The sequence below is a fragment of the Malania oleifera genome, chromosome 7 (genome assembly GCF_029873635.1).
Source record: "Malania oleifera isolate guangnan ecotype guangnan chromosome 7, ASM2987363v1, whole genome shotgun sequence".
NCBI classification, from domain to species: Eukaryota; Viridiplantae; Streptophyta; class Magnoliopsida; order Santalales; family Ximeniaceae; genus Malania; species Malania oleifera.
The window spans coordinates 82,596,769-82,621,740 of NC_080423.1; the positions used below are offsets into that span (position 1 = coordinate 82,596,769).

General features: G+C 35.8%; 2 protein-coding genes across 2 annotated transcripts in view; both read right to left on the reverse strand.

The window, feature by feature from the left end:
• Window positions 1-24,972, reverse strand: part of LOC131159442 (citrate synthase, mitochondrial) — a 67,841-nt gene that overhangs the window by 17,143 nt on the left and 25,726 nt on the right. Inside the window, exons 10-15 of the mRNA XM_058114354.1 lie at window positions 12,194-12,243; window positions 12,035-12,112; window positions 11,500-11,628; window positions 11,304-11,346; window positions 11,042-11,128; window positions 9,929-10,030 (exon numbers count right to left, since the gene is read on the reverse strand). Coding sequence (XP_057970337.1) covers window positions 9,929-10,030; window positions 11,042-11,128; window positions 11,304-11,346; window positions 11,500-11,628; window positions 12,035-12,112; window positions 12,194-12,243 — 489 coding nt within the window. The remainder of the gene's footprint in view (window positions 1-9,928; window positions 10,031-11,041; window positions 11,129-11,303; window positions 11,347-11,499; window positions 11,629-12,034; window positions 12,113-12,193; window positions 12,244-24,972) is intronic.
• LOC131159441 (uncharacterized) lies at window positions 16,596-23,968 on the reverse strand. The gene is made up of 5 exons (XM_058114353.1): window positions 19,178-23,968; window positions 18,400-19,079; window positions 18,161-18,297; window positions 17,967-18,042; window positions 16,596-17,848 (listed from the first exon to the last, which is right to left on the reverse strand). The coding sequence occupies exons 1-5, from the start codon at window positions 20,191-20,193 to the stop codon at window positions 17,286-17,288; spliced, it is 2,472 nt and encodes an 823-aa protein (XP_057970336.1). The 5' UTR covers window positions 20,194-23,968; the 3' UTR covers window positions 16,596-17,285.

The window sequence follows — 24,972 nt, forward strand, 5'->3', positions numbered from 1 at the left end:
GGTCTCAATATGTACGTAACTACACAACTATATAAATATATATATATATATATATATATATATATATATATATGTACGAATTGGTTTGATTCAGTTTTCCAAACTATTTTTTTCATAAAAAAAGAATTCATGTTTAGAAAGAAGAGAAGCTACAATGTGCAGGGACAAGAAGTCCACTATAAAAAGAGAAAAAAAAAAAAAAAAGGAAAAAAAGAAAAAAGAAAACAAAAAAACACAAGATCCCAAAAAAGAACTAAACAAAATCAACTGAGAAACCCCCTTTTCAAAACCTTACCATCAGAATTTACCGAGCTCTTCAAATTTGCTAACCCTCTTTGACCTTTCACCTTTCAACTTTTACCACCATCAGACACACTTTATTTCCTCCAATATCACTCAACTTTAAATCCATTTTATCCTCAAGAATTTGAGCTTCTAAATCCTCCTCAGAAATCTCCTCCACTAGAATGAGAAAATTCCATCCCTATGCTGAGACTTATTCAACAACCCATCATTATCAAAAATTGAAGCTCCGTCTAGACCTTCCAACAGGCATGGATCAGCATAAGATAAATCCCCTATTTCATCACAGGAGCCAGAAACCTACCCATATTTTTTCGGTAATCTATCCAACAATAACCCCCCAGCACAATCAAAATCACTATTGTCATCACTTTCTAAATCTGAAACCTCCTTTTAGCTTTTCTGATCTCATTTGAACCTCCTGCAATCATCTCAACTTAGGAACTTTCACAATACTAAACTCCCCTTTAAAACCTCTACTTAGTACTGTAGTCGTTGACTCATCAGAATTTTCTCTCTTATCTTCAAATACCCTCTTCATTGCAGCACCCAAACAGGCTGCCTTTCAATGAGCAAAAACCTTATTACCTTCAAATTTATCCATTTAAAGACAAAAACCATCACATTATTCCCCCAACGCTGCTTTTTTTCTACTCTTCTCCACACCACCTTCTAATACATTTTCGGAACTAGACACAATTTTATCACCACCTATTTCTATTAACATGTATGCATGTACATAATTACGTAATCAGTTCAGTTTAGATATGTCCAAAATTATGTAGATACGTAAATATACTATTGGTTACATCTATCATTTGAAATTAAACAACATAAAACATAATTAAGACTATAATTCTAAAATATATGGACATAATTTTATAATTATGGACAATTCAATTCAAATACATATGTAATTACAAAATTATGCATGTACATAATTGATTTGATTTGGTTTTCCATACCGATTAATATGCATGCACGTATGTAAATACGTAATTGGTTCAATGTAGATATGTCCGTAAGTACATAGATATGTAATTACAGTATTGGTTACACATATCATTTGAAATTAAAATTCATAATTGCGTAATGAATTATATAATTCAAATATATATGTACATAATTTTGTAATTATTGATAGTTTGATTTGAAGATGTAAGTATTTACGTCATTGTAATTGGTTTGAGATATACACACACAAATGCACAGGTAAATATATAGCTACATTAGTTATAATATTTACTAGACCTATCATTTAAAAATAAACTACAGAGTTACATAGCTCCATAATTATTACTATAATTTAGATATTTTTCAACTGAATAACAAAATAACACTCAATGTTGTAAAATATGTATATTTATGTGGATGACTATCTAGATAATAGGTTACAACCTTTGGTATGCCCACATAATGGTTCATTATGTGGTTAACCTTTGAAATGCCAATGTATTTGCCTATATAAGGACATGTTTTACAACAAAATGAGAGAATAAGATGATTAGCAACATCTAGTTCCTGTAGAACTAGACTGTTGAATTTCTATAGCTCCAATTTTTTTTTTGTATTCCTCTTTTTATTTACAACGCGTTATCAGCACAATCAAGTCTATAATGGTATAGCAAGTTTCGTTGGTATTATTCTAAAGTAAGAATATTGTTTCCTTTAACATTTGTTATCTATATAACTTTAGTTTTCGTCAAACTATATTTATATGTTAACTATATTTCTTATCTTGAGTAAGTGTCCTTAAATATTTTTATGTTGGGATATATGTGAGAATAACATTTCCATTTAATATTTACCTAACTTTGAATTTTTATTTGTTTTCAAAGTGACTTTATGATGTCAAACCTCACAAAGCTTGAATTCGTTGCCCTTGATATTTCTGGAAGAAATTATCTGCCATGAGGACTTGATGCTAAGATTCACCTTAATGCTATGAATCTTGGAAGTACAATTGAGGAAGGAAATCAAGCATCCCTACAGGATCGCACAAAGGCAATGATTTTCCTTCAACACCATTTACACGAAGAATTGAAAATTGAGTACCTTAGTATTAAGGACTCATTAGTCCTTTGGAACAACTTGAAGGAGAGATATGAATACCCAAAAACGGTAATTCTTCCAAAAGCTCAATATGATTGGATACACTTGCGACAGCAAGATTTTAAAAATGTAAGTGAATATAATTCAGCCTTGTTTAAAATTAGCTCTCAATTGAAGTTATGTGGAGAAAAAATTACCGATGATGATATGTTAGAAAAAACACATTCGACTTTCCATGCCTCGAATGTGCTCCTGTAGCAGCAATATCGAGAGCGTAGATTTACAAAATATTTTGAGCTAATTTCTTGTTTACTTGCGACTGAACAAAATAATGAGCTTTTGTTGAAAAATCATTAATCTCGTCCAACTGGCTCAACACCATTCCCTGAATTGAATGTGGCTTTTTCTCAAGATCGTGGTGGTAAAAGGGGTCGTGGTAGGAAAAATTGTTGGACTCTTGATGATCATCATTCAAAGTTTGAAAGCAAAGGTGTTGAAAAGACTCAAAGGAAATGGGCAAAGAATAAAGAAAGCTCTAAACAAAATAACAAAGTGCAAAATAATGACAATATTTGCTATAAATGCGGAACAAAAGGTCATTGGTCTCGAATATGTCGCACTCCTAAACACCTTGTTGACCTTTACAAGGCATCGTTAAAAGGAAAAGGAAAAAATGCTGAAGTGAAGTTGTCTGAACCCATTGATACTAAGTATGAGTCTCCTTTGGATGTTAATTTTGATGTTTCTAATTTTTTTGAGGATCCTAGTGGCAAAATTGATCATTTTATTAGGGATAGAAAATGTCTACTATTAAATTATCTTCATCTTTATGTTATTTTGAAAAAAAAAAATAACTTATGTAATTTTTTTTTTAAAAGTTTTACATATAATATACTTGGTAATATTTTGTTATCTTTCCTAATTCTTAAATTTTACTTTTCATTTACTAGATCATACAAAATAAACTTGATAAAATGGAGGATAATATGTGTTTGGTGGACGGTGGCTCGACTCACACAAGTCTTCGTGTTAAAAAATATTTCTTACAATTAACATTAGCTAAAATTAATATTAATACAATATGTGGCTCTGCAAATGTAATAGAGGGATCTGGACGAGTTTATATTATGTTTCCAAATGGGAAAAAATTGTATATTGATGATGCGTTGTATTCTAGTAGATCCCCAAGAAATCTACAAAATTTTAAAGATATACGTCGCAATGGATATCATGTTAAAACCAAAAATGAAGGAGATATAGAATATCTTTTTATTACATCTACAGTTTCAAACCAGAAGATCATATTAGAAAAATTTTCAAGTTTTTCATCTGACCTATATTTCACAAAAATAAGGATGGTTGAATCAAATTTTATGCACTGGAAGTTCTCCGAGCCTAGAAGTTTTATACTTTGGCATGATCGTCTTGACCATCCTAGTTCAACTATGATGCGACGAATCATTGAAAATACACATGGACATCTATTAAAGGATTAGAAAATTCTTTTACCTGGTGATTATTTTTATACTTCTCGTGCTCAAGGAAAACTACTTGTTAGACCTTCTCCATCTAAATTATCTAGAATCTCCATCTTTTCTACAAAGAATACAAAGGAGATATTTGTGGCCCAATCCATCCATCTTGCGGACCATTTCGATATTTCATGGTTTTAATTGATGCTTCCACTCGATGGTCACATGTTTTCTACTTTCAACTCGTAATGTTGGTTTAGCTAAATTTCTTACTCAAATAAAAAAGTTAAGATCAAGTTTTCCTAATCATCCCATTCAGATTATCCGTTTAGATAATGCAAGTGAATTTTCTTCAAAAGCATTTTATGACTATTGCATGTCAATAGAAATAAGTGTTGAACATTTTATTGCACATGTTCATACACAAAATGGTTTAGCAGAATCCTTCATTAAGCGTTTACAATTTATTGCTAGACCTATGCTTATGCAATCAAAGCTTCCTGCATCTGCTTGGGGTCATACTATAGTGCATCCTGCGTCTTTGATTAGAATTAGACACAATGCATATCACAAGTTTTCACCTTCACAGCTCGTGTTTAACCACCAACCTAATATATCTCATCTTAAAATTTTTGGTTGCGCTGTATATGTTCCTATTGCACCTGCACAACGAAGTAAGATGGGACCACAATGTCGTCTTGGTATTTATGTTGACTTTGATTCTCCTTCTATCATTAGATATTTTGAACCACTAACAGGTGATCTTTTTAGAGCAAGGTTTCTAGATTGTCAATTTGATGAATCAGTTTTCCCGTCATTACGAGAAGGAAAAGGTAAAGGATTAAAAACACAAGAAATTTGTTGGAACACACCAACTTTGTCTAATCTTGATACACGCACAAATCAATGTGAACTTGAAATTCAAAGAATAATTCATTTGCAGAATGCTGCAAATCAATTGCCAGATGTTTTTACAGACACCAAAAGGGTCACTCAATCACATGTTTCAGCTGCAAATATTCCTGTCAGATTGATTGTTCCTAAAGAACACCCAATGGAAATAGCAGCTAATGAATCTAAAGTGCGCAAGAAGCATGGTAGACCAATTGGTGCAAAAGATATTGTTCCTCGAAAGAAAAGGAAATGAACAAAAGTGACACTCCAAAAGAGATCATTAACACTCAAGAAGATGTTAAAAGAAATATAGATCAACAATCCCATTTTTCCACAAAAGCAACACCAAAAGTCGTTTCGGTATCGAAAAATTATGAGATCTCATTAAAATTTGGAAATATGCAGAAAAGAAATGAAGTTGTTATTGACAATGTGTTTGCATATGCGATTGCTTCAGAAACTATTAATGATAATGGGCTTGAACCTCAAACTGTAGAAGAGCATCGATATCGAAATGATTGGCCAAAATGGAAAGAAGCAATACAGGCTAAGCTAGACTTATTAGCCAAGCGTAAGGTATTTGGACCAGTAGTCCAAACACTTGAGAATGTCAAACCTGTTGGGTATAAATGGGAAATTGTAAGATACAAGGCACATCTTGTAGCACAAGGTTTCTCCCAAAGGCCTGGTATAGATTATAATGAGACCTATTCCCCTGTTATGGATGCAGTTACTTTCAGATTTCTGATTAGTTTTAACGGTTTCTGAAGGACTTGACATTCGCCTCATGGACGTAGTAAGAGCTTACTTGTATGGCTCATTGGATAATGACATATATATGAAAATCCCTAAAGGATTTAAAATGTCTGAAGCATATAATCCAAAACAACGGCAAATGTATTCTGTTAAATTACAAAGATCCTTGTATGGATTGAAGCAATCTGGACAAATATGGTACAATCGTCTAAGTGAATATTTGTTGAAAATTGGATATGAAAATAATCTTATATGTCCTTGTGTTTTCATTAAGAAGATAAATTGTGGATTTGCTACAGTCACAGTTTATGTTGATGACATAAACATAGTAGGAACTCCAGAAGAGATCTCAACGACTGCAAACTACTTAATGAAAGAATTTGAGATGAAGGATCTTGGAAAGGCAAAATTTTGCCTTGGTTTTCAAGTTGAACATTTAACAAGTGGAATTCTTATTCATCAATCATCTTATATAGAAAATATCTTGAAACAATTTTATATGGATAAATCTTATCCATTAAGCTCCCCGATGGTTGTTCGTTCACTTGATGTGAAAAAGGATCTTTTTCTTCCTCAAGAAGATGAAAAAATCCTTGGTCCTGAAGTACCCTATCTCAGTGCAATAGGAGCACTCTTGTATCTTGCAAATTGCACCAAACCAGATATAGCTTTTGCCGTAAATTTGCTAGCAAGGTTTAATTCTACACCAACTCAGAGACATTGAAATGGAGTAAAACATGCCCTTTGTTATCTCTGCGACACATTTGATATAGGTTTGTTTTACCCAAAGGGAGTAAAGTCAGAATTGAAAGGATATGCTGATACTGGATATTTTTCTGATCCTCATAAAGCTCGATCACAAACAGGATATATCTTTACATGTGGTGATATTGTTATCTCATGGTGATCTGTAAAGCAAACGATCACCGCTACCTCTTCAAATCATTCAGAAATATTGGCAATTCATGAAACAAGTCATGAGTGTGTATGGTTAAGAACTATAATCCAACACATTAAAGGGCCAAGTGGATTATCACTGGAGAATGACACGCCAACAATATTGTACGAGGGCAATGCAACATGTATTGCACAAATCAAAGGTGGGTACATAAAAGGTGATAGAACTAAACATATTTCACTAAAGTTCTTTTACACTCGTGAACTTCTGAAGAAAGGAGATGTTGACATTTGCAAAATTCGTTCAAGTAACAACTCAGCAGATCTATTCACAAAAGCATTGTCAACTTCAATTTCAAGAAGCATGTAGATAACATTGGAATGCGGCAACTTAAGGACATTTCTTCATTGATTGTATTTTTTTAGGGGAAGTATGAATATTGTACTCTTTTTCCTTCGTTAAGGTTTTGTCTCACAAGGTTTTTCTTAGCGAAGGTTTTAACGAGACATATTTATAGTGTATAGTCATCCAAGGGGAAGTATTGTAAAACATGTATATTTATGTGGATGACTATCTAGATAATAAGTTACAACCTTTGGTATGCCCACATAATGATTCATTATGTGGTTAACCTTTGGGATGCCAATGTATTTGCCTATATAAGGACATGCTTTACAACAAAATGAGAGACTAAGATGATTAGCAACATCTAGTTCCTAAAGAACTAGACTGTTGAATTTCTATAGCTCCTAATTCTTTTTTGTATTCCTCTTTTTATTTACAACTCAATTGGTTTTACATGTTACAAAATTAAACGGGTAAATGTGTTGACCCATGTGTAAATGGATAGGGTCATAAATGAGTTAAAGATATTTATATAAAAATGGGTCATAAATGGGTAAATGGGCCACTAATGACCCCACCCACTTTGACTCAATTCATCTTGACCCATACTCACCCAATTACCATGTCTACTTGGAGGGTTTCTACTTTCTCAAAAGATCTCTATAGCCACTCTGCAGTGGAGGGGCTAAGAGATTTAAAATTGGTACCATACACTAAAGACCTCCAACTTTCGAATTCAAAGTAAAGGGCTTTATAGAAGTCACGGATGCCCCTTTTGATTTCCTCCTCTTCTATCAAGGTGTTCTTCCCAATTTCAATGCCAGAAAAGATGTTCAGCCTGCAGTGAGCATTCAGGGTCCAATAGAAAAGTCTGGTATTTCGATCTCCCTCCTTGAGCCAGAAGGCTCTAGATTTCTGCCTCCAAGTAGTCTTTTCAAAATAATCTCCATCTAATCATCCCAATGACTAGAATTTCAGTAAAGAAAAAAAATATATTTCATGTAAAAATAATTGAAATCATCCCCACTCCAAATCCTTGAATCATTCCTCACTTGAAGAACAAAAGAATCCAACACTCATCAAGACAATAAGGTCATTGACCTCTCTTACATTAAAATTTCTAAGTGAAAATCCCATGAAAGAGCCTCCCCTCCTCTCCAGAGAATAAAAAGCATTGAATAAAGCCATGAAGAATGGTAGACAACCTGAAAAAGACAAGGAAACAAGGATCCAACAAAACCTCACCCGCCCAATTATCCTCCTAAAAATGAATAAGATTCTAATTTCAAACTTGAGACTGGGTAAGACGGTAGAAAAATAAATTTCCAAGAGCTTGTATGAGATGTACTACCACTAAAGAGTCAACCAACAAGGTAAAATATCCATAACCATCTCCCAAATAAAGAAATATTTTTAGAAATCACATTCCTGATGCCCTCCCCCCCCCCCAAAAACAAAAAAAAAAAATAGTTGACCACAAAAAATATCTGGTAAGCTTCTCTAGAGCAGAGGCCACACTCACAGGAAACCAAAGACAAAATATACAGGAGCAACATGAATGAGAGTAACATGTCCTCCTAAGGATAGGGAAGCCCTCTTCCAACCCTCCAACCTACTCCCCACTCTCTCCACCCCTGGACCCCAAAAGGTATAAGAGTTCAGATTGTCATCAAGAGGAAAAAGATACAACCAGCATAAAAAGCAAAAACCTCAAACATAGCCCTCCAGAATTAATACCCACACCCCACTCCTAGAAATGTTCGTCTTCAATCCCAAAATCTATAAAAAAAAAATTTAAGGTTAAATTTTAAAAAAAAAAATTCACAAAATATCTTGTAAAAAGAACAGTGTCATCAGCAAACTGAAGATGGGACACAACAACCACCTCCCAACCTACCATAAGGGCCCGAATCAAATTACAAATATTAAGAAGATGAATATACTCATCCTACAAGATTAATGAAGATCCCTTGATCAATTAGCTTAGAATGGATGAAGGATGGGATGAATGGCACTAATTAATGGGAAGAATAGAGCCACGGCAAAGGTGATACTTGAAGAAGAAACATAATGGCAATGGTCATTTCTTGTCGTTAGAAAGAATACCATATCAGTGTGCAGTATAAATGTTGAATCTTTCCAGACGGCAAAGAGGTTCCAGTTTTATTACCCAAACAAAAATGAAGTTTGAGGTTGGTTGCAGTTTTTGAGGGAGTTGAAGGGATTTGGTCCAACAATTCAACGTCTTGGGATGAAGGTAGGTTTTCTTGGGATGGTTTATCAAAAACAATAAAAGAAGTTGAGGAGAAGACTGTCCTGCTTACGTGTCGAGATTGTGGATAGATTAATCTGGCTCATGGGGAGGTGCCAAAGGTGAAGCTGTCTGTGCATGATTGTTTAACACAGCATTAATGCAGGCTTATATTTCTTTTCCCAAGATTGCAGCTTCCATGCAATCAGTAACGGACATTTTGTGGCAGTCAGAAATGGATTGTCACATCCTGACATTTTGATGCCATTTCAGCCTCAGAAAGCCACTTTACACACTAATGCCCAACAGAAATACAACATACAGGGCACTAAATGAGTTCCTACTTGGAGACAAATAAACAAGTTAGGAATAGAATTGCAGTAATTGAAACTCATCTAGAGCTCAAGATTTTTTTGGTCATCAAGCCTCACCACTGTTGCCGATGTTGTCATCATTATTACTGTTGTTACAGCTGTTGCTACTAGCTTATTGCCATAGTTTTTAAATAGGCGGGCTAGTGCCCCTAAAAGGAGCATAATACGTATTCGAAAAATAATAATATATTTGCCATTGACATATTGCTGCTTATTCACTCATTTGTATCTTTTTTTCCTTTTATACATCAATAGTGAATTATTTAGTCAGAGCCCATTCAAGTTCAAGATCACAACTTTTAAAATCTTATTGACTTAAACTTCTCAATCTTTCAATTGAACTGAGTTCAAAAAAGTCTGTCAAGCTTAAACTCAGACCCCCTTTTTTAACAAGCTAATCTTGATAATAGGTATTCAGCTCAGCATGTGGCTGAAACAGGCACGATGCAAGTTAAGAAATTCATCAACATATTTCCCAAATCTCAACTTTAAATTTCAGTAGTCTATGTATTTTGATCATCCTCTCACACTTAGCCAGATTAACCATAGCATTGATCCAAACACACAAAACTTATCACATTACCTTCCCACTGTTCAGCGTTTTCCAGACGTAGTCTTTCAATTGTTCCGTAGTAGCATTTTCTCCACACTCTTCTACCACAGATTTGATCCAGAGCAAAACTTCCTGCAACCACATTATTGCTTAAATAAGGAAAGCAATGATAATCATTGTGCAAGGAATATTATAATCAAATGCACATCAGAAGGTTCAAAACAAAGCAAAAAAAATTCAGGAAATTCATCCTGCAACAAAAAATTTGAAAGCCAGGCAAAAATACTGAAGTGGTTATTATTTATACTGTGGAAATCCTAAAAGAACATTAAATCTAATAGCTCAGCACAAGCTTCAACCCCCACACCTCACATGAGCAAAGGAAATAGAAAAACTCTCTTATTTCCATACTTATTGGAATAAGCGTTAAAAAATAATGATGAGAAGATACAGACAGGTGACTAAATTAATCGTGGTACCATATCATTACACTATAGCCTGAATACTGCACATCTATGAGCTCAATTAGTTCCATATCTGCCTTAAGATTGTAAAAGGAATTGGAAAGTATTTTAAAAACAAAACAGAAATACTAATTAAAGCCGACAATAAACAAATGCCAAAGTTGTCTCCAGAAAATATCCATGTTGCATTAGAAAGCCAAAACCCAAAACCCAAAAAATTAAGCCGAGTATAAGATGTTAAAACCCATAAATATTGGATTCCTCCTATCTTAAAATGTCTTATTTTTTATCTGAAAAAAAAAACTACTTGACTCCTGGAGTAAACAATAAGTTAATTATGCAGAAAGAACGATGTCATTTACATATAATAAATAAAGCAGCTAGGGAAAGATAAAATCCAAACCACCTCCATAGAATCCCATATGTTGCTAAAATTCAAAACATCTATGGCTATGATGTGGCTAATTCAACCATTCAGAATATATAATTGGCAAAGTTCTTGAAGCATAGTTTATTACCAAGGAGTCTTATAACAGTTTATAGAATTTTAGCAAAATATAATGTACATATACAACCCAACCATGCCCTTAACGCATATGCAGAATGATTATACTGATTATTATAAGTATCTGCAGCTCTTTCATCCCAAAGAAACAGGAAAAAATGTTGCAAGATCTACCTGATTAGCCAAACCATGGAGTGGCCCAGCCAGACCATTCAATGCAGCTGCAAATGAAAGGAAGGGATCTGAAAGAGCACTAGCAACCTGAAATGAGCTTATCAGTTAATGAAGATCAAACAGAATGAGTCACAAAATGTTCAAACTAGAATACACACTTGTACCATTCTAGTTTTGTTCCTTAAATTGTTAGCGCCCAAAAAAATGCAATAAAACAAAACATTCAGATAGACTATAAACAAACAAAACTAGAGCCACTTACCAAATGGCCCGTGTGAGCACTAACATTCCCACCTTCATGATCACTGCAACACATTTTAAGTATAATGTGAAATCATGTTCTCATTGATGAACACATGGAAGAAAATATTTTGACAAGAATTAATATCAAAGAATCTAAATCAGCCTCAATAAACTATGCATAATAATCTGTAGGATGATTAGTGACATAAACTCGCCTATGGATAGTGATGTAAAGCCTCATAAGCTCTTGCATATCATGGCTATCAAATCCCAACATATGCGAAAAATTAGCACCATAGTCCAAAGAGTCATCCATGGGTATAAAATTTCTGCCCTTGTATGTCCTTCAAAAGATATGGAAAACATCATTCAGTGTATAATTCAATTTTTTTCACCAACCTCTCATATTGAAGCAGTGAAAGCAAATAACCGAGACTAGGACTTGTATAACCATGAAAAGATTGAGAAATATAAACCAGGCAAGGAGAGGGGGGGATGGAGCAGTCAACAATGGTGACTAGAGTACTAATATATATATATATATAAATAAATAATAAAAATCTCAGCTTAAATTCATTGGTTTGAGAGATTCTTTAAAAACTTTTGGAAACAATAAACTAAATTTCCCTAGCCTTTCACCTAACACCCTCAAATTAATTCAATAGCCCTCAAATCCAGATCATGGTCAAAACTATTAATATGCTACAGCTAATTATTCAATTACAAATGAACTAGCTGTACTACACATACCTTCGATAAACATAAGAAGCAATAAGAGGTACTTGAGCAATCAAACTTAAAGAGTCTTCATAAGTTGGCTCCCAAAACCTGAAAATAAGAAAATATTAAGTACTGTTATTTTACAACCAATTGAAAATTTGTGGCAACATCACCGCTTGAAGTACATACTTCGATTTTGGAATCCCCTTTTCATATGCCTTTTGAAATTTGCTTTGAACCTGATGGACCATGACAAGTGAGTGAATATTGTTAAATTCAAATCAACCTAAAGAAACTCTACAAAACCCACCACAAGTAGAGGAACAACTTCCCATAGAAAAACCAATAATACTGCCTGATTGCTATCCAGATCAAATGAACTACAACAAACAGCCCAGGATCAAGCATCAAATGCAAGATCAACTGGATTCAGCACCAATCTAGCAGGTTCATGCTACCAATAGTGCTATTTCCGAAGTCAAAACCCAACTAGATTGTGGAACCAGAAAACTCAATCTTGGATGACATTTGCATTTCAAAACTAAAGAAAAGCATATTAGAATCGGTCTACAAGAACATCAAGAAGCAAATGTCTAGCCTTTAAACACCTCACCCACAAAGTCAAAAGAGAGGGAAGCTAAGAGCCAATATAGTTGATCCAATGCTACCTAGACCCTGGACATTCCAGTGCATGGGATGGAAACAAGATCACGGTACAGCACATGCTCTAAAATCCACAACACAAGGAGTATAGATAATGTAGATATATCAATGAAAAATATGTAATTGCACTTCAATATTTTTTAGAAGATGTTGAAATGTTTCTAGAAGTGGAGAAATAGCATAGCAAAATCTCTTCTCTTACTAGGGTGGTCAATAGGGAAGAACAACATGAACCTTTCTCCCAACTCATATCCCAGCCCCCCCCCCCTCTAATCATCCTCTTTTCCAAAAAGATACTTCTCCTTATTGATGATCCCTGGCACAGTACCAAGCCCTACCTATCAACCCTTCAATTTTCGTTCACGGTCTACAAGAAAAACTCGATACTAGAAAATGATTAGAGAGGCCCTTGCCACACTTGGAGCTCCACCCTCAACATTCAAACAAGTTGCAAGCACTTCTCTACTTCACGAAATCTCAATTACATCAATTTCCCAACTCGAACACTCATCTCGTATAGCCAGAGAGGTCACGTTCTATTTTACTGTATCACCCTCAGACACTATTTCTAAGTACCTTCTCCCCTAGACTTTTGGCTAGCCATAGCCCCTCACAAGTACTCAATATAGGGATGGAAGAGTGCGAGACCTTCAAAATTGAAAAAAAAAGTGATTTTTTGTAGTTCAATTGGATTCGGCAACTATGGAGGCAAAATGGGTCGAAACACGACGGGTGGCCCGTGACCCGCCTATTTAAACCGGGTTCGGATTTGATACAAGCTGACCCGTTTATAAATGGGTCAACCCAGACCCAACCCGTTTATTAAACGGGTTAGGCGAGTTCAAGTCGGGTACCCGCCGAGTAACCCGTTTAACTTACTACATATACATGATACAATGAAATAAACCCTAAATCACTAATCCCCATCTGCCTCAGCCTCACTGCCTGCCGCTGCCATCTCCATCTTCCCAGTCAGCCAATCTCCATTCTCCCAAGTTCTGAAGGCCGAATCCCCAATTCTATCTCTTTCTCTACAAATGGGAGAGATTGAGCCAATCTCCTTGTCTGAATTCTGAAATAAGATTGAGCAGAGGTTGAGATTGGGGTCATTCAGTCCTAACAGCGATGGCTATGCCGCAATGGCCAAGCAGATGAAGTGGTGATAATCGATGGTGCCTCCGACAGTGAAATTGCGCCGAACTTTTTTTTTTTGACTGAGAATGGCTCTCGATATTTTTTCCTACTTGTGAATTGTGATGCTGCTTCGTCTTCTTCACTGGAGCAATTTGCTTATACTGGGTTGAGATAGATGATTTTTTTTCTTGGGATCTCAGATCCCCCAGCTCTCCTGTGGCAGGGCACCCAGTCGGCCAGCCACAACCTTCTTGTTCAATTGTTCTACATTTTATGTTTTTTTATTTACATATTAATAAATAAAATAAAGGAGTGCTTTAAAAAAATTGTCATTTAAAATAAAATGTTTAAAATTTTTAAAATAAATAAATTATATTTTTAAACGGGTGACCCATTTATGACCCGTTTATTAAAGGGCGAGTTTGGGTTTACCTCTTAGTCACATGTTAATAAACAGGTCAACCCGAACCCGGGCTCGGACCCATTTAATCTCGACCCATTTATGACTCACCCAAACCTGGCCCGTTAACCCGTCTTGCCACCCCTATCAGCAGCACACCGCATATGAAATATGCAAGCAAACACATCTCATACATCCTTTTGGAGGAGGAACTCATTTGGATCCTAAAGATACTAGGAGTGATGTGTGACGCCAATGAAGGGATTGTAGCAAGTCACCATGGAGCCAAATTCAGAAAGGCAGGGAACAATGCATGTTTGAAGTTTCATAGAAATGGAAGGGGCAGATCTATATGCCTAGAGAAAGACAACAAGTTTCTTCCTGATGTTCATATCCTTTAGTGTAATCAGAAGAAGGGGTGGAGGGCCATTCATGCTACCTCGTTGGAAATCTCGTCAACCATAGTTGAGACTTCTAAATCTAAGAATGGTAGATGGAGGTGCTCGGACTATGGATCATTAAACATTAGGCTAAAGGAAAAAACCAAGAGGAGAAGTTTGTTCCACAGAATTTCGTCGAATATCTCTTATGTCGATGTTATCAGAAAAGGTTCAATGTCAAGGACAGATTCAAGAACGGCAACAATTCGCAATCACAAGAATTTCTTCCTACCGGGCATCCCAACTCAATGCAAGAAACTTGGCCCAAGCCACTTCGACAAAACAAGACAAAAGTTATGGGTGATTAAAAATAAGGGCTCAAATGTTAAAGAACTCAAACTCAAAACTACAACGACCAAGGCCCGCATTTGGGATGGAGGACTATTAATCACAACAAGAGAAACTGGTAGTGTTGGTTGGATTGAGATCACAAGACAATCTGACACCAGGAGAACCTGTGTCAGAATGCACTGTTAAAGAGACATGATCAGCAAAACCTTGATGTTAACAACAAACAAGCTGGCCCTTCAACAGCAGCTCCTATAGAGATGATGAACTTGATTTCAAAAGGGGATATGGAAGAAGATCCACTATATGATTCAAATGAAGAGATGGGTAGTATGCGCGGGTCAAAGAAGGAGCTTCTAGTTGATCAAATGAGAGTTGACTTTGAAAAGGAAGGATTGAATCAGTTGCCTAAAGTTCTCGAAGGAGATCTAGAAGAGTATGTGGCAAAACAGGTGGAAATTACGTAATCGAGCTTAGAAACAAATGGAGAATGTAAGCCTTCACTTGGACTCAGATCTTGCACAAGCAAGTATAAATTCTTTTAAGCATAACTATGACTAGATGAAAGCTTTAAATAATGCGGGATATTTGTCTTATGACCCAGGCCATGGGTTTAGTGCCTACCTTGTATCTGAGTCAGTTGTTCCTTTGTAGTATCAAGGCAGATCATTCTAGTAAAATTGATTTTCTTATAAGGGACCTTCCACAATTAAAAGTAGTAAAGGCAGTTTCCATTCCTACCCAACTTGTGCCTTTTCTGGTAATTTTTTGCCATAGAGATGACTTTTCTAGGGGGAGCGTTGTGATTCTAGTTCTAAGGGAGATAAGAGAGATTGCCAAGACCCGCAAGAACTCTTTGAAGACATAGGTTTGGAATTATTCAACCCTGTTGAGAACATGGTAAGGTGGGTTAAAGAAAGTTTAGGAGGATCAAAACAATTAGGTATCGACAATTCATTATGGGGATGGAAAAGGTTTCGATAAGGGTGGTAAATGCATTAGATTATGAAAGTCAAATGGAATCAAGGTGGTCTAGGTAGCTTGAGGTAGAGGAGTTTGATAAAGGTGTTTTTGGACAAGAATTCCCCTCATATCATTTTTATCCAATAAACTAAATTGGAATCGATAGATGGGAATGAAGAGAAGACAATTTGGGGTGGGCATTGCGCGATTGGGAATTTTTGCCTTCGCATGGCACTTCAAGGGGTATTCTTGTCTTACAAGATTCACGCTCTATTTCTAAAGTTGATACTCCTGACAAGTTCTTTTTCCTTTGTTAGTTTTATTTGAAGTGAGGGAGGGGGCAATGACCATGGTTCGAAATCGCGGTCGCGGGTAACGTCGCGAAACGGTCGCGGGTGTCGCGGGTCGCGGGAGACGCGGGTGTTACGTAACGGGAAGCGGGCGTAACGGTCGTGAATTTTTTTCACGCATGCACAACCATGCGAAAATTAAAAAATAAGCATGAAATCCATTAATACATGATTTTTAATGAATTTTGAAGGCTTTCATTCAACCTACAAATGCTTTTTAATAGGCATTATGATTTTTATATTAATTTTAGTGCGCTGTTTACAAAAAAAAGCATATTTTTTTATAGTTTACATTACTTTAATGAGTAAAAAGATGTAGAAATGTAAGAATCAATTAATTTAAGTCATAAAGTTACTAAAAATGAATCAATACTCAATAGACTTAATACTCAATATACACATTACACATACATGAATTTAAAAAGTGATTAATATCAAATATCAATAAATAATTGAAAATACATGAATACAATATTACAAATTTATAATATAACACATGTCACCACCAAAAAGAATGACGTGGAGGGTCTTCATAATTTGCATCTGTATCTTGAGATTGGGATGGGAAATTATCTCCCCATCCTTGTGGAAATACATAGTTGAATGAACCCAAGTTTGCATCATTTTGTTGTTGCTCTTGAAAATGTACTGGTGATGAAAATTCTCCTGAATAATGTCTATAAGTTGGGGCAGGGGCTGGCTCTGGGTAGTGTGTAGAAGAAGACTCACTAGATCCTGAGATTCCTAATCCACTGGGATAAAAATGTGAGTCACGAGATGCATAATGTGGATATGCTGGATGAGATCCAAATGATTGTGATGATGAACCATCTAAACCAAAGTCGCCAAAACTACGAACCACACCATATGAATCTTCAGTAGAATCGCTAGGGTCACCACGAGCACTCCTCCTTCTCCTGGGTTGTGAAGATTGGTTCCCTGGAGGAATACCCAAGTCATAATTTTCAGGTATGTCATGTAATCCATAAGGATCAGAAGGATATATATCCCTTCCAAATGATGTCCCTGTATCATATCCATAATTATATTCTACACCGCCGCCTCCACCACCACCACTGCCACCCCCCCCCAACCCCAGCTCCAGCACCACTATTACCATCATCATCACTTGGTGGGCTCAAACCAAGATTGTCATCACTTTGTGTACGTTCAGGGCTTGAACCTGAATCATCATGCGCGTTTATTGGTGGTTGATCACCTCCTTCTGTAGTACCACCAACCTCTTCATTTAACCAATTTGAATTGTCCTGACCATCGAGTAGTGGTGTCTCTCTCTCCTCTAACCATTGACTTAAAGGATCATCTTCTTCGAAAATGTAGTCCAAATTGATAGGATTGAAACCCTCTTCAATTTCTCGTTGGCTTCTTCTCATTGTACGTCTTAACTTTAACCTCATGTTGTAATGTACGAAAACAAGTTTTTGTAGTCTCATATACTTTAATCTATTTCTTGTTTTCGTATGGATGAGGCTAAAGGTGCTCCAATTACGCTCACAGTTCGAAGCTGATGTGGTCTGGCTAAGAACTCTAATTGCTATTCTTTGGAGCTCAGGAGCACACAAGCCATAATGAATCCACCATTCAGCTGCATGAATAATTAAAAAGAGTTTTATGTTAGTATAGCGTATTTCAAAAGTCAAATTTGAACACAAAGAGAGAAAATAGAGTAATTTTCCATTATTTAGCTATATAGCCATATTTACCAGGATTTGTTTGTTTCACTGCCCTTTGAGCCAACGGGGTTCCAAAAGTCTCCTGCCTATCTCGATATAGCAACAACTAAAAAATGATGATTGTGAAATATAATTAATTAATTAGATGTATTAATAATTATTCTTGAAAGTATTACAGAATACTAGAACAATTCATTATTCAATTTAATGGAACAAATACTTACTTGATTAATAGCCCGAATTTGAGTATCTATATCGGGTACCAACTTGGTTATCACTTTTTTAACTCCATCCATGACTTCTCTAGCAACTTCAGGAGAGGGTGGGGCACCATAAAGAAATTGTGGGTTCAAAAAATACCCTACAATTAAATTTAGAAACATATTAATCAATAGTTTTCTAATGCAACTATGCATAATTTAAAAGTTAAAATAATAAGAAATTGTATTTGATTTACACTTACCAGCAGCGTGCAAATCTTGGTGCAACTGAAAACTCCACCGGTTGTCAATAATTTTCCAATAGTCTTTGTAAAACCGGCAATCTTTTTGAATGGCCAACTTCGCCCTATCAATTGCCTCGTATATGAAGCCCATGGTTGGTTTTTCATCACCATCAACCAATTTAAGAACTTTCACCAAGGGTTCTTGCACTTTAATTATATCAGAGGCCTTTTGCCAAAACTCTTTGCCTAAGATAATTTTCTTTGAATCATATGCTGGGCCTGATTTTGCCATTCCAAACCTTGAGTTTTTCCAAGCATCAGATGTAAACATTTCCCTTAGTGCTTGTTTATGCCTGACAATAGTCTCCAAAGCAATGAAATTTGTGGCAAATCGAGTGATGGCAGGGCGAAGTAACTCTCTATTATTTGTGAATTTCTTCATGAAATTCACTGTCCATGTGTGGTTGTAAATAAATGAGGTTATTGTTCTTGCATCTTCTAAGACCTTCTTCACGTTACTTTTCTTACCAATATCTTCAAGAATAAGGTCTATGCAATGAGCTGCACATGCTGTCCAATAGAGATTGGGCCTCTTCTGCATTAATAATTTTCCTCCTGCCTTCATTGCAGCTTCATTATCAGTCACTACTTGGACAACATTCTCCTCTCCAATTTCTTCAACCACCTCATCCATTAATCTGAAATGAAATTATATATTCAATAATTACTACTATTTAATTAAAAACATGCAAGTCCATAATACTATTTGTATATACAATTAAAATTAGAAAATTACCTGAAATAATATTCAGCTGTTCTGCTTGGCACATCAGAGGCATCAACTGATTTATGAAACACGGTGCCTCTATCACAATAAACTAAAAAGTTTATAATGTGTTTTCTAGTTGGTCCTGACCAACCATCACACATAAGTGTTACACCTCTTTCCTTCCAAATTCCAGCAAAAGAAGCTATATAATTTTTCATTTCTTGATACTCTTGCTCCAAATAAATTTCAGATATCTCATAGGGTGATGGACCCTTCACCCCCTTTCCAACCTCTGCAGCAATATCAAGCATAGGCTGCATAAATGGAGAGTCAGCTACATTCGCTGGAATCCGATTATAAATTAGGAATTTTCCAACCGCTTTTCCTAATTTACTTCTTAAACCTTTCAGTAACTTTGTGTTGAGTTTTGGTTGTTTCGCACTCTTGCTTCTTTCTAAAATAGGATCCATTGCCTTTAGTCTAGCTTCAGGGGCATCAGGATTGATCCATTGTCGTCCACTACCTCCAACTTCTCGACTACTATAAGATCGAGCTCCTGCTCTATTGAAACCACTGGTAGCACCACTGCCAGAGCCACCTCCCTCTTCATAAATATTACCCCTTCCAGTTGTTCTTGCTCGAAATCTTTGTCTATCTTCCCATTGTTGTTGTGATCGCATGCTTTCTTGTCGAGCAAATCTCATACTTTCTTCTTCCAAGTCTTCTTCATCGCTCAAATTCTCAAAATCTCCTCTAATTTGGGCTTCTGCTTCTTCTTGCCTTTTTTGTTTATCTCTTTTCTTCTCAGCATACTGTTGTAGATGTTTCATCATTTGTTCTCTTACTTGTGTGGTCACATTTGAGCATCCAGCTACTTGACTCTTTTTATGTGCCAAGTGTTGTTTCAAGCGTGTAATGCCCCCTTTGATTATCTTCCCACATAATTTACACATAATAACATGTCTATTACCGTCTACCGCAGTACCAAAATGCCATCCAATATCTTCACTAGGTAAGTTTTCATTTCCTCTATCACGTGACATATTGATAGACTTAATTTGATGATCTCTACACAAAATATAAAGAAAATACAAAGTTACAACTTACAACCTTCCTACAATGACAGGAATAATATAATTAGTAATTTAGTAAATATTAAATAATAAGTACTAAATAGTCCTAATTTTAAATACTTATTACGTAAAAATAAGTATAATATTTGATTAAAAATAATAAGTAATGTTTATTATTTTTATATTTAAATAAACAAAATTATAAAATATTAGATATTTTATTACAAAAAAAATATATTCCTTTATCTTTAAAAAGATATTTTCATTATTTTTTATAGCTTGATTTTATTTTCATTTATAACTATAAGAAATTAACAGGTGAAAAAGATTTTTACTCTATTTTCATATACATCATAGCATCACAAATAGAGATCCATACATTACAAATTGACTATTTAATTTTTTAAACATTTTCTCAGTATATGGATTAAAATTAAAATTTTCTACAAATTCTAGTAGTAATTAGTAAAAATCAAATTTATTAATGTATTAACTATTAGATTAATTTTTTTTTATTAAGTTATTAATTTTTACTTTATTTGATAACTAAAAACAAAAAATAGATGTAAACATTTATTTTACCTAATTTTAAATTTAAGGTCAAAATAATGTTTTAAAACTTAAAAAATATTAATAAACAGGGTCAACCTACTCAAGAAATGGCAAGTAGATACACATGTAACATAAAATGGGTGACAGATGTTATTTAATTTTTTTTTCTTTTATAATATGAATATTATTTAATATTTTTTCAATAGATGGGAGTGAATATGATATCTTCTTTATCAAAATGACCACTTTATCCAGCTGACATAAATAGTATGTTAGCCAATTGGTGCCATGAATTAATTTTATTTCTATAAGTTTGGCAAATCCTAAGACTAAATATTATAATAATTGTGCAGAGTATTCCTTGGAATTCTTTAAGAATGGTGAAAAATAGAGCTCAATTAAGCCTAGATAATATAAAATGCCATCACATGGATGTCTTGTGTACATACATTATTTTAATGCTTTGTTTAGATGGTGAATGCAGTAGTGGATTATTGATATTCAAATATTATTATAAAAAAGGCTTCAATTATTATTGGTAAATATTAATTATTTACTAACCTTAAAAAATATTAATTATATAATATTAATAATTGCTTGCTATGTCATGGAATTAATTTTCATAATTATCTTTTAAAAAATATAATACAATTAAAATATTTATAAATTAAGAAAATTTTATTTTACATAATTATTAATGATTTCTAATTTTTTACTCTATTAAATTACTTTTTTTTTAATTCAATTTAACAAACCTATTTTACAACAAAATATAATTTTAAAAAATAAACAGAATGAAAGGAATGAAAAGGGCTGTGGCCTGTGGTGCAACAAAATATAATTTAAAAAACAAAAAAAACATAATGAAAAGTGCTGTGGGTGTTAGAGTGTCTCATACGCTGAGGCCTGTAGTCGAGTCAGACCGAGAGAGAGGAGGGATTCGAGGGAACTCAGAGGAGCCTCGAACAATCGAAGGAGCGAAGCAAAAGCAGCGAGCCAGAGATGACTCCAAGCTCCGAGTCTCCGAAGCTGAAATCGAGAGGCTGGCTGGTGCGACTACGACGACTGGCGGAGGAAGGTGCCGACTGCGATGACTGGCGGAGCTGCTGCAGACCTTTTTCCGTCGCCGGTGACTCGCCAAGTTGCTGGAACTGGAAGCCTGGAACTGCAAGTCTGCAATTCTGAGTAGATCTGCTCGGTAGCCTCGAAGCCTTCTTATTGCCGAAGGCCAACAAATTTTCAAGGTCAGTTTGTAACTTTCCTTTTTAGCCTTTGAATGGCAGATGGGTGTGGGGACTGGGGAGAGGGGGAAAGCAGCGTTGCTGCCTGCTGCCCGTCAGCGAATATGCTACCTGTCGGCCATGTAACGGTCCGTAACGGACGTTACGACATGTAACGTTGGAGTATCGGCCGTTACGTGCCGTTACGCCTCCGTAACGGCCGTTACGGCCGTGAATTTTTTCCGAACCGCGATATCGGCCCGTATCGGTTTCGGGCCCTCTGATTTCCGTTACGTAACGGCCGTTATTTAAAACCATGGCAATGACAGGTCTCTTCAGTTTATAGACCTTCTAGATCTAGACCTACTTTAAGGAACTCTTTTTTGGGAAAAGCTATACTCTAGCTTTGGTTTTTTCCCCCTATGTGGATCATTGGAGATCATTTTAATGCAATGACTTTAATTCATTTACTAGGCTGCAGGTTGAGAGATCTCCCTTTGGGCAATGCTTCGTTCATTTGGTCTTTTTTTTTTTTTTTTTTTTTTTTTGGGGGGGGGGGGGGTGTTGTTGGTGGCTAGTAGATTGGATAGACTTTTGTTATGTGGTGAGTGGGAGGATGAGTTTCCCAAAATGCACTTCCTAGGACTACTTCCAATCACTACCCAATTTTGTTGGAGTCTAGTAAGGTGTCGTGGGGTCCTATCTTTTCAAGTTTGAGAACATGTAGTTGAACCATGCGACGTTTAATCTTTTGGTTAGGGATCCTTGGTGAGAGTAAGTGGAGAGAGGCTGGGAAGGCTTTAGATTCACAAGGAAATTAAAACGGCTAAAGTGGAAATTAAAATCATGGAATAAGGGGGAGTTTGGAGACAATAGAATTAGAAAATCTGATCTTTTAGGTGAGTTGGCAGATTTTGATAGAAAGGAGGAGGTTATTCTGTCAAAAAGTACAGAGGCTAGATTTCTTTCAGGAAATGAGGGTTGGAGGCAAACGACCAAATTCAAATAGGTGAAGGATGGTGACTGAAATTCCTCTTTTTTTCCCACAGGTTAGCCAATGGAAACAAGAGTAAAAAATTAGCTAGAGAGCTGAATATGGGGGATAGGAGGTTCACAAAAGATTAGCATCTGGTTGCATCCATTATTACTGATTTCTTTCGTAATTTGTATTTAGAGGAGATCCATAATAGACCGGTGATTAAGGTGGGATACTATCTCCAAGGATCAGATGAACTGGTTAAAGAGACCATTTAATGAGGAGGAAGTGAGGGGAGTGCTTTTTAGGATGGATAGAGCTAAGGAACCAGGTTTGGACGACTTTAACATTGATTTCTTTCAATAGTTTGAGTGTGATGCTCAATGATACTATTTCAAGCGCCCAACGTGCTTTTTTTTTTTGGGGGGGGGGGGGGGGGAGATAAATAGTGAATGCTGTTTTGGTGGCCAATGAGGTGGTGGAGGACATTTGTAGGAGCAAGAAGAGGGGATTCATCTTCAAAGAAGATTATGAGAAAGCTTATGATAGAGTGAGATGGAGCTTCCTAGGTAAGATCTTCAAGAAAAAGGGTTTTAGGGAACGTTGAATCAAGTGGATTAGGGGTTGCTTCTCTAATGTATGGTTTCTCGTTTCATTGTAAATGGTGAACACCAATCTAGGTTTACTGCTTCAAAAGGGCATTAGACAAGGAGACCCGTTATCTCCCATTATGTTCGTCCTTGCAGCTGATGTCTAAAGTAGAATGGTGGATAGGGGGGTTGAAAGAGGGTTGGTTAAAAGGTTAGGGGTGGAGGATGAGGGGGTGGTGGGTTTTCATCGCTAACTATACCATATTTTTCCATGATGACCACAGCCTTTCATTGAGGAGAATTTTAGGTATTCTTCAAGTGTTTGAGAGGATTTCTAGACTCAAAATTAATATGGAGAAGAGTGGATTAACATACTTAAATGCACATTCAGAGAACTAGATTAAGTTGCAGACCTAGGTGTAGCTTATCGGATTGGCCACTGACTTACTCAGGGGTTCCATTGGGAAGGAATCCTAGGTAAGTAGATTTCCAGAATCCAATAGTGAAAAGGGTAGTGAAGAGATTAGATGGTTGGAAGGGAGCCCTTTTCTCTCTTGGAGATAAAATTACGCTTATTCAGGCTTGTCTTTCTAGCATTCTGCTGTTTTTAAAATTCCAGTGGGATGGCTAATAAGCTTGACAGAATCATGGGAGATTTTTTGTGGTCTGGTGTGAGGAGTCGTAGGGACCATTTAGTGAGCTCAGCAAAGGTTTGTAGGTCAAAAAGGAGGAGGGGGAGGGGGGTGGTTGGGTCTTGGTAATTTGATGTATAAAAACACCACTATTTTAGCTAAATGGGTGTGGCGCTCCCCCTTTGATAATACCCTGTGGCATAGAATTATACGAAGTTTGGGTTGGATGAGAATGGGTGGGATACTAATGCCAGTTTGAGATGTTCTTTGGGAAGTCTGTGGAGGTCAATTTCCCATATATACTCTCTTCCCTCTCCTCGCACTAAATTTGAGAAGGGGAGGGGTTCCCAAATTCATTACTGCAAAGACCATGACTCAAGAATGTTTCTTTTTCCACTTCTTTTCCTCGTCTTTTTAGACTATGTTTTGACCTAAGTATTTCTTTTTTCATTGACAATGTAACTCTCTAGCCTCTTGGAATATCCATCCTAGGAGACATATAAATGAATGGGAGATGGTGGAGTTGTCTTCCTTGTTGTCTATATTGAACAATTGCAACCTAACCTATATTTGGGAAGGGATGTTCGCCCTTGGTATTTGGATCAATTGGGTGTATCTACTTGTAAATCATAATAAGAATTCTTTACCTATTCAAACTCTCCTTTTCCTCTTCATCCTACTAGTTGGAAGGTTAAAGTTCCCCCCAAAAAAAGAAGTGCTTGCTTGGTTGTCTGTGCTTAACAAAATTAATACCAATATCTTGCTAAAAATTGGGAGGC

Excerpts from the sequence above, each read along its gene's own strand:
- LOC131159441 (XM_058114353.1), bottom strand. The coding sequence starts at position 20,193 with ATGTCACGTGATAGAGGAAATGAAAACTTACCTAGTGAAGATATTGGA. Across the intron at positions 19,080-19,177 it reads ACAGCTGAATATTATTTCAG|ATTAATGGATGAGGTGGTTG; the intron begins GTAATTTTCTAA and ends ATTTCATTTCAG. Across the intron at positions 18,298-18,399 it reads CCAAGATTTGCACGCTGCTG|GGTATTTTTTGAACCCACAA; the intron begins GTAAGTGTAAAT and ends ATTTAATTGTAG.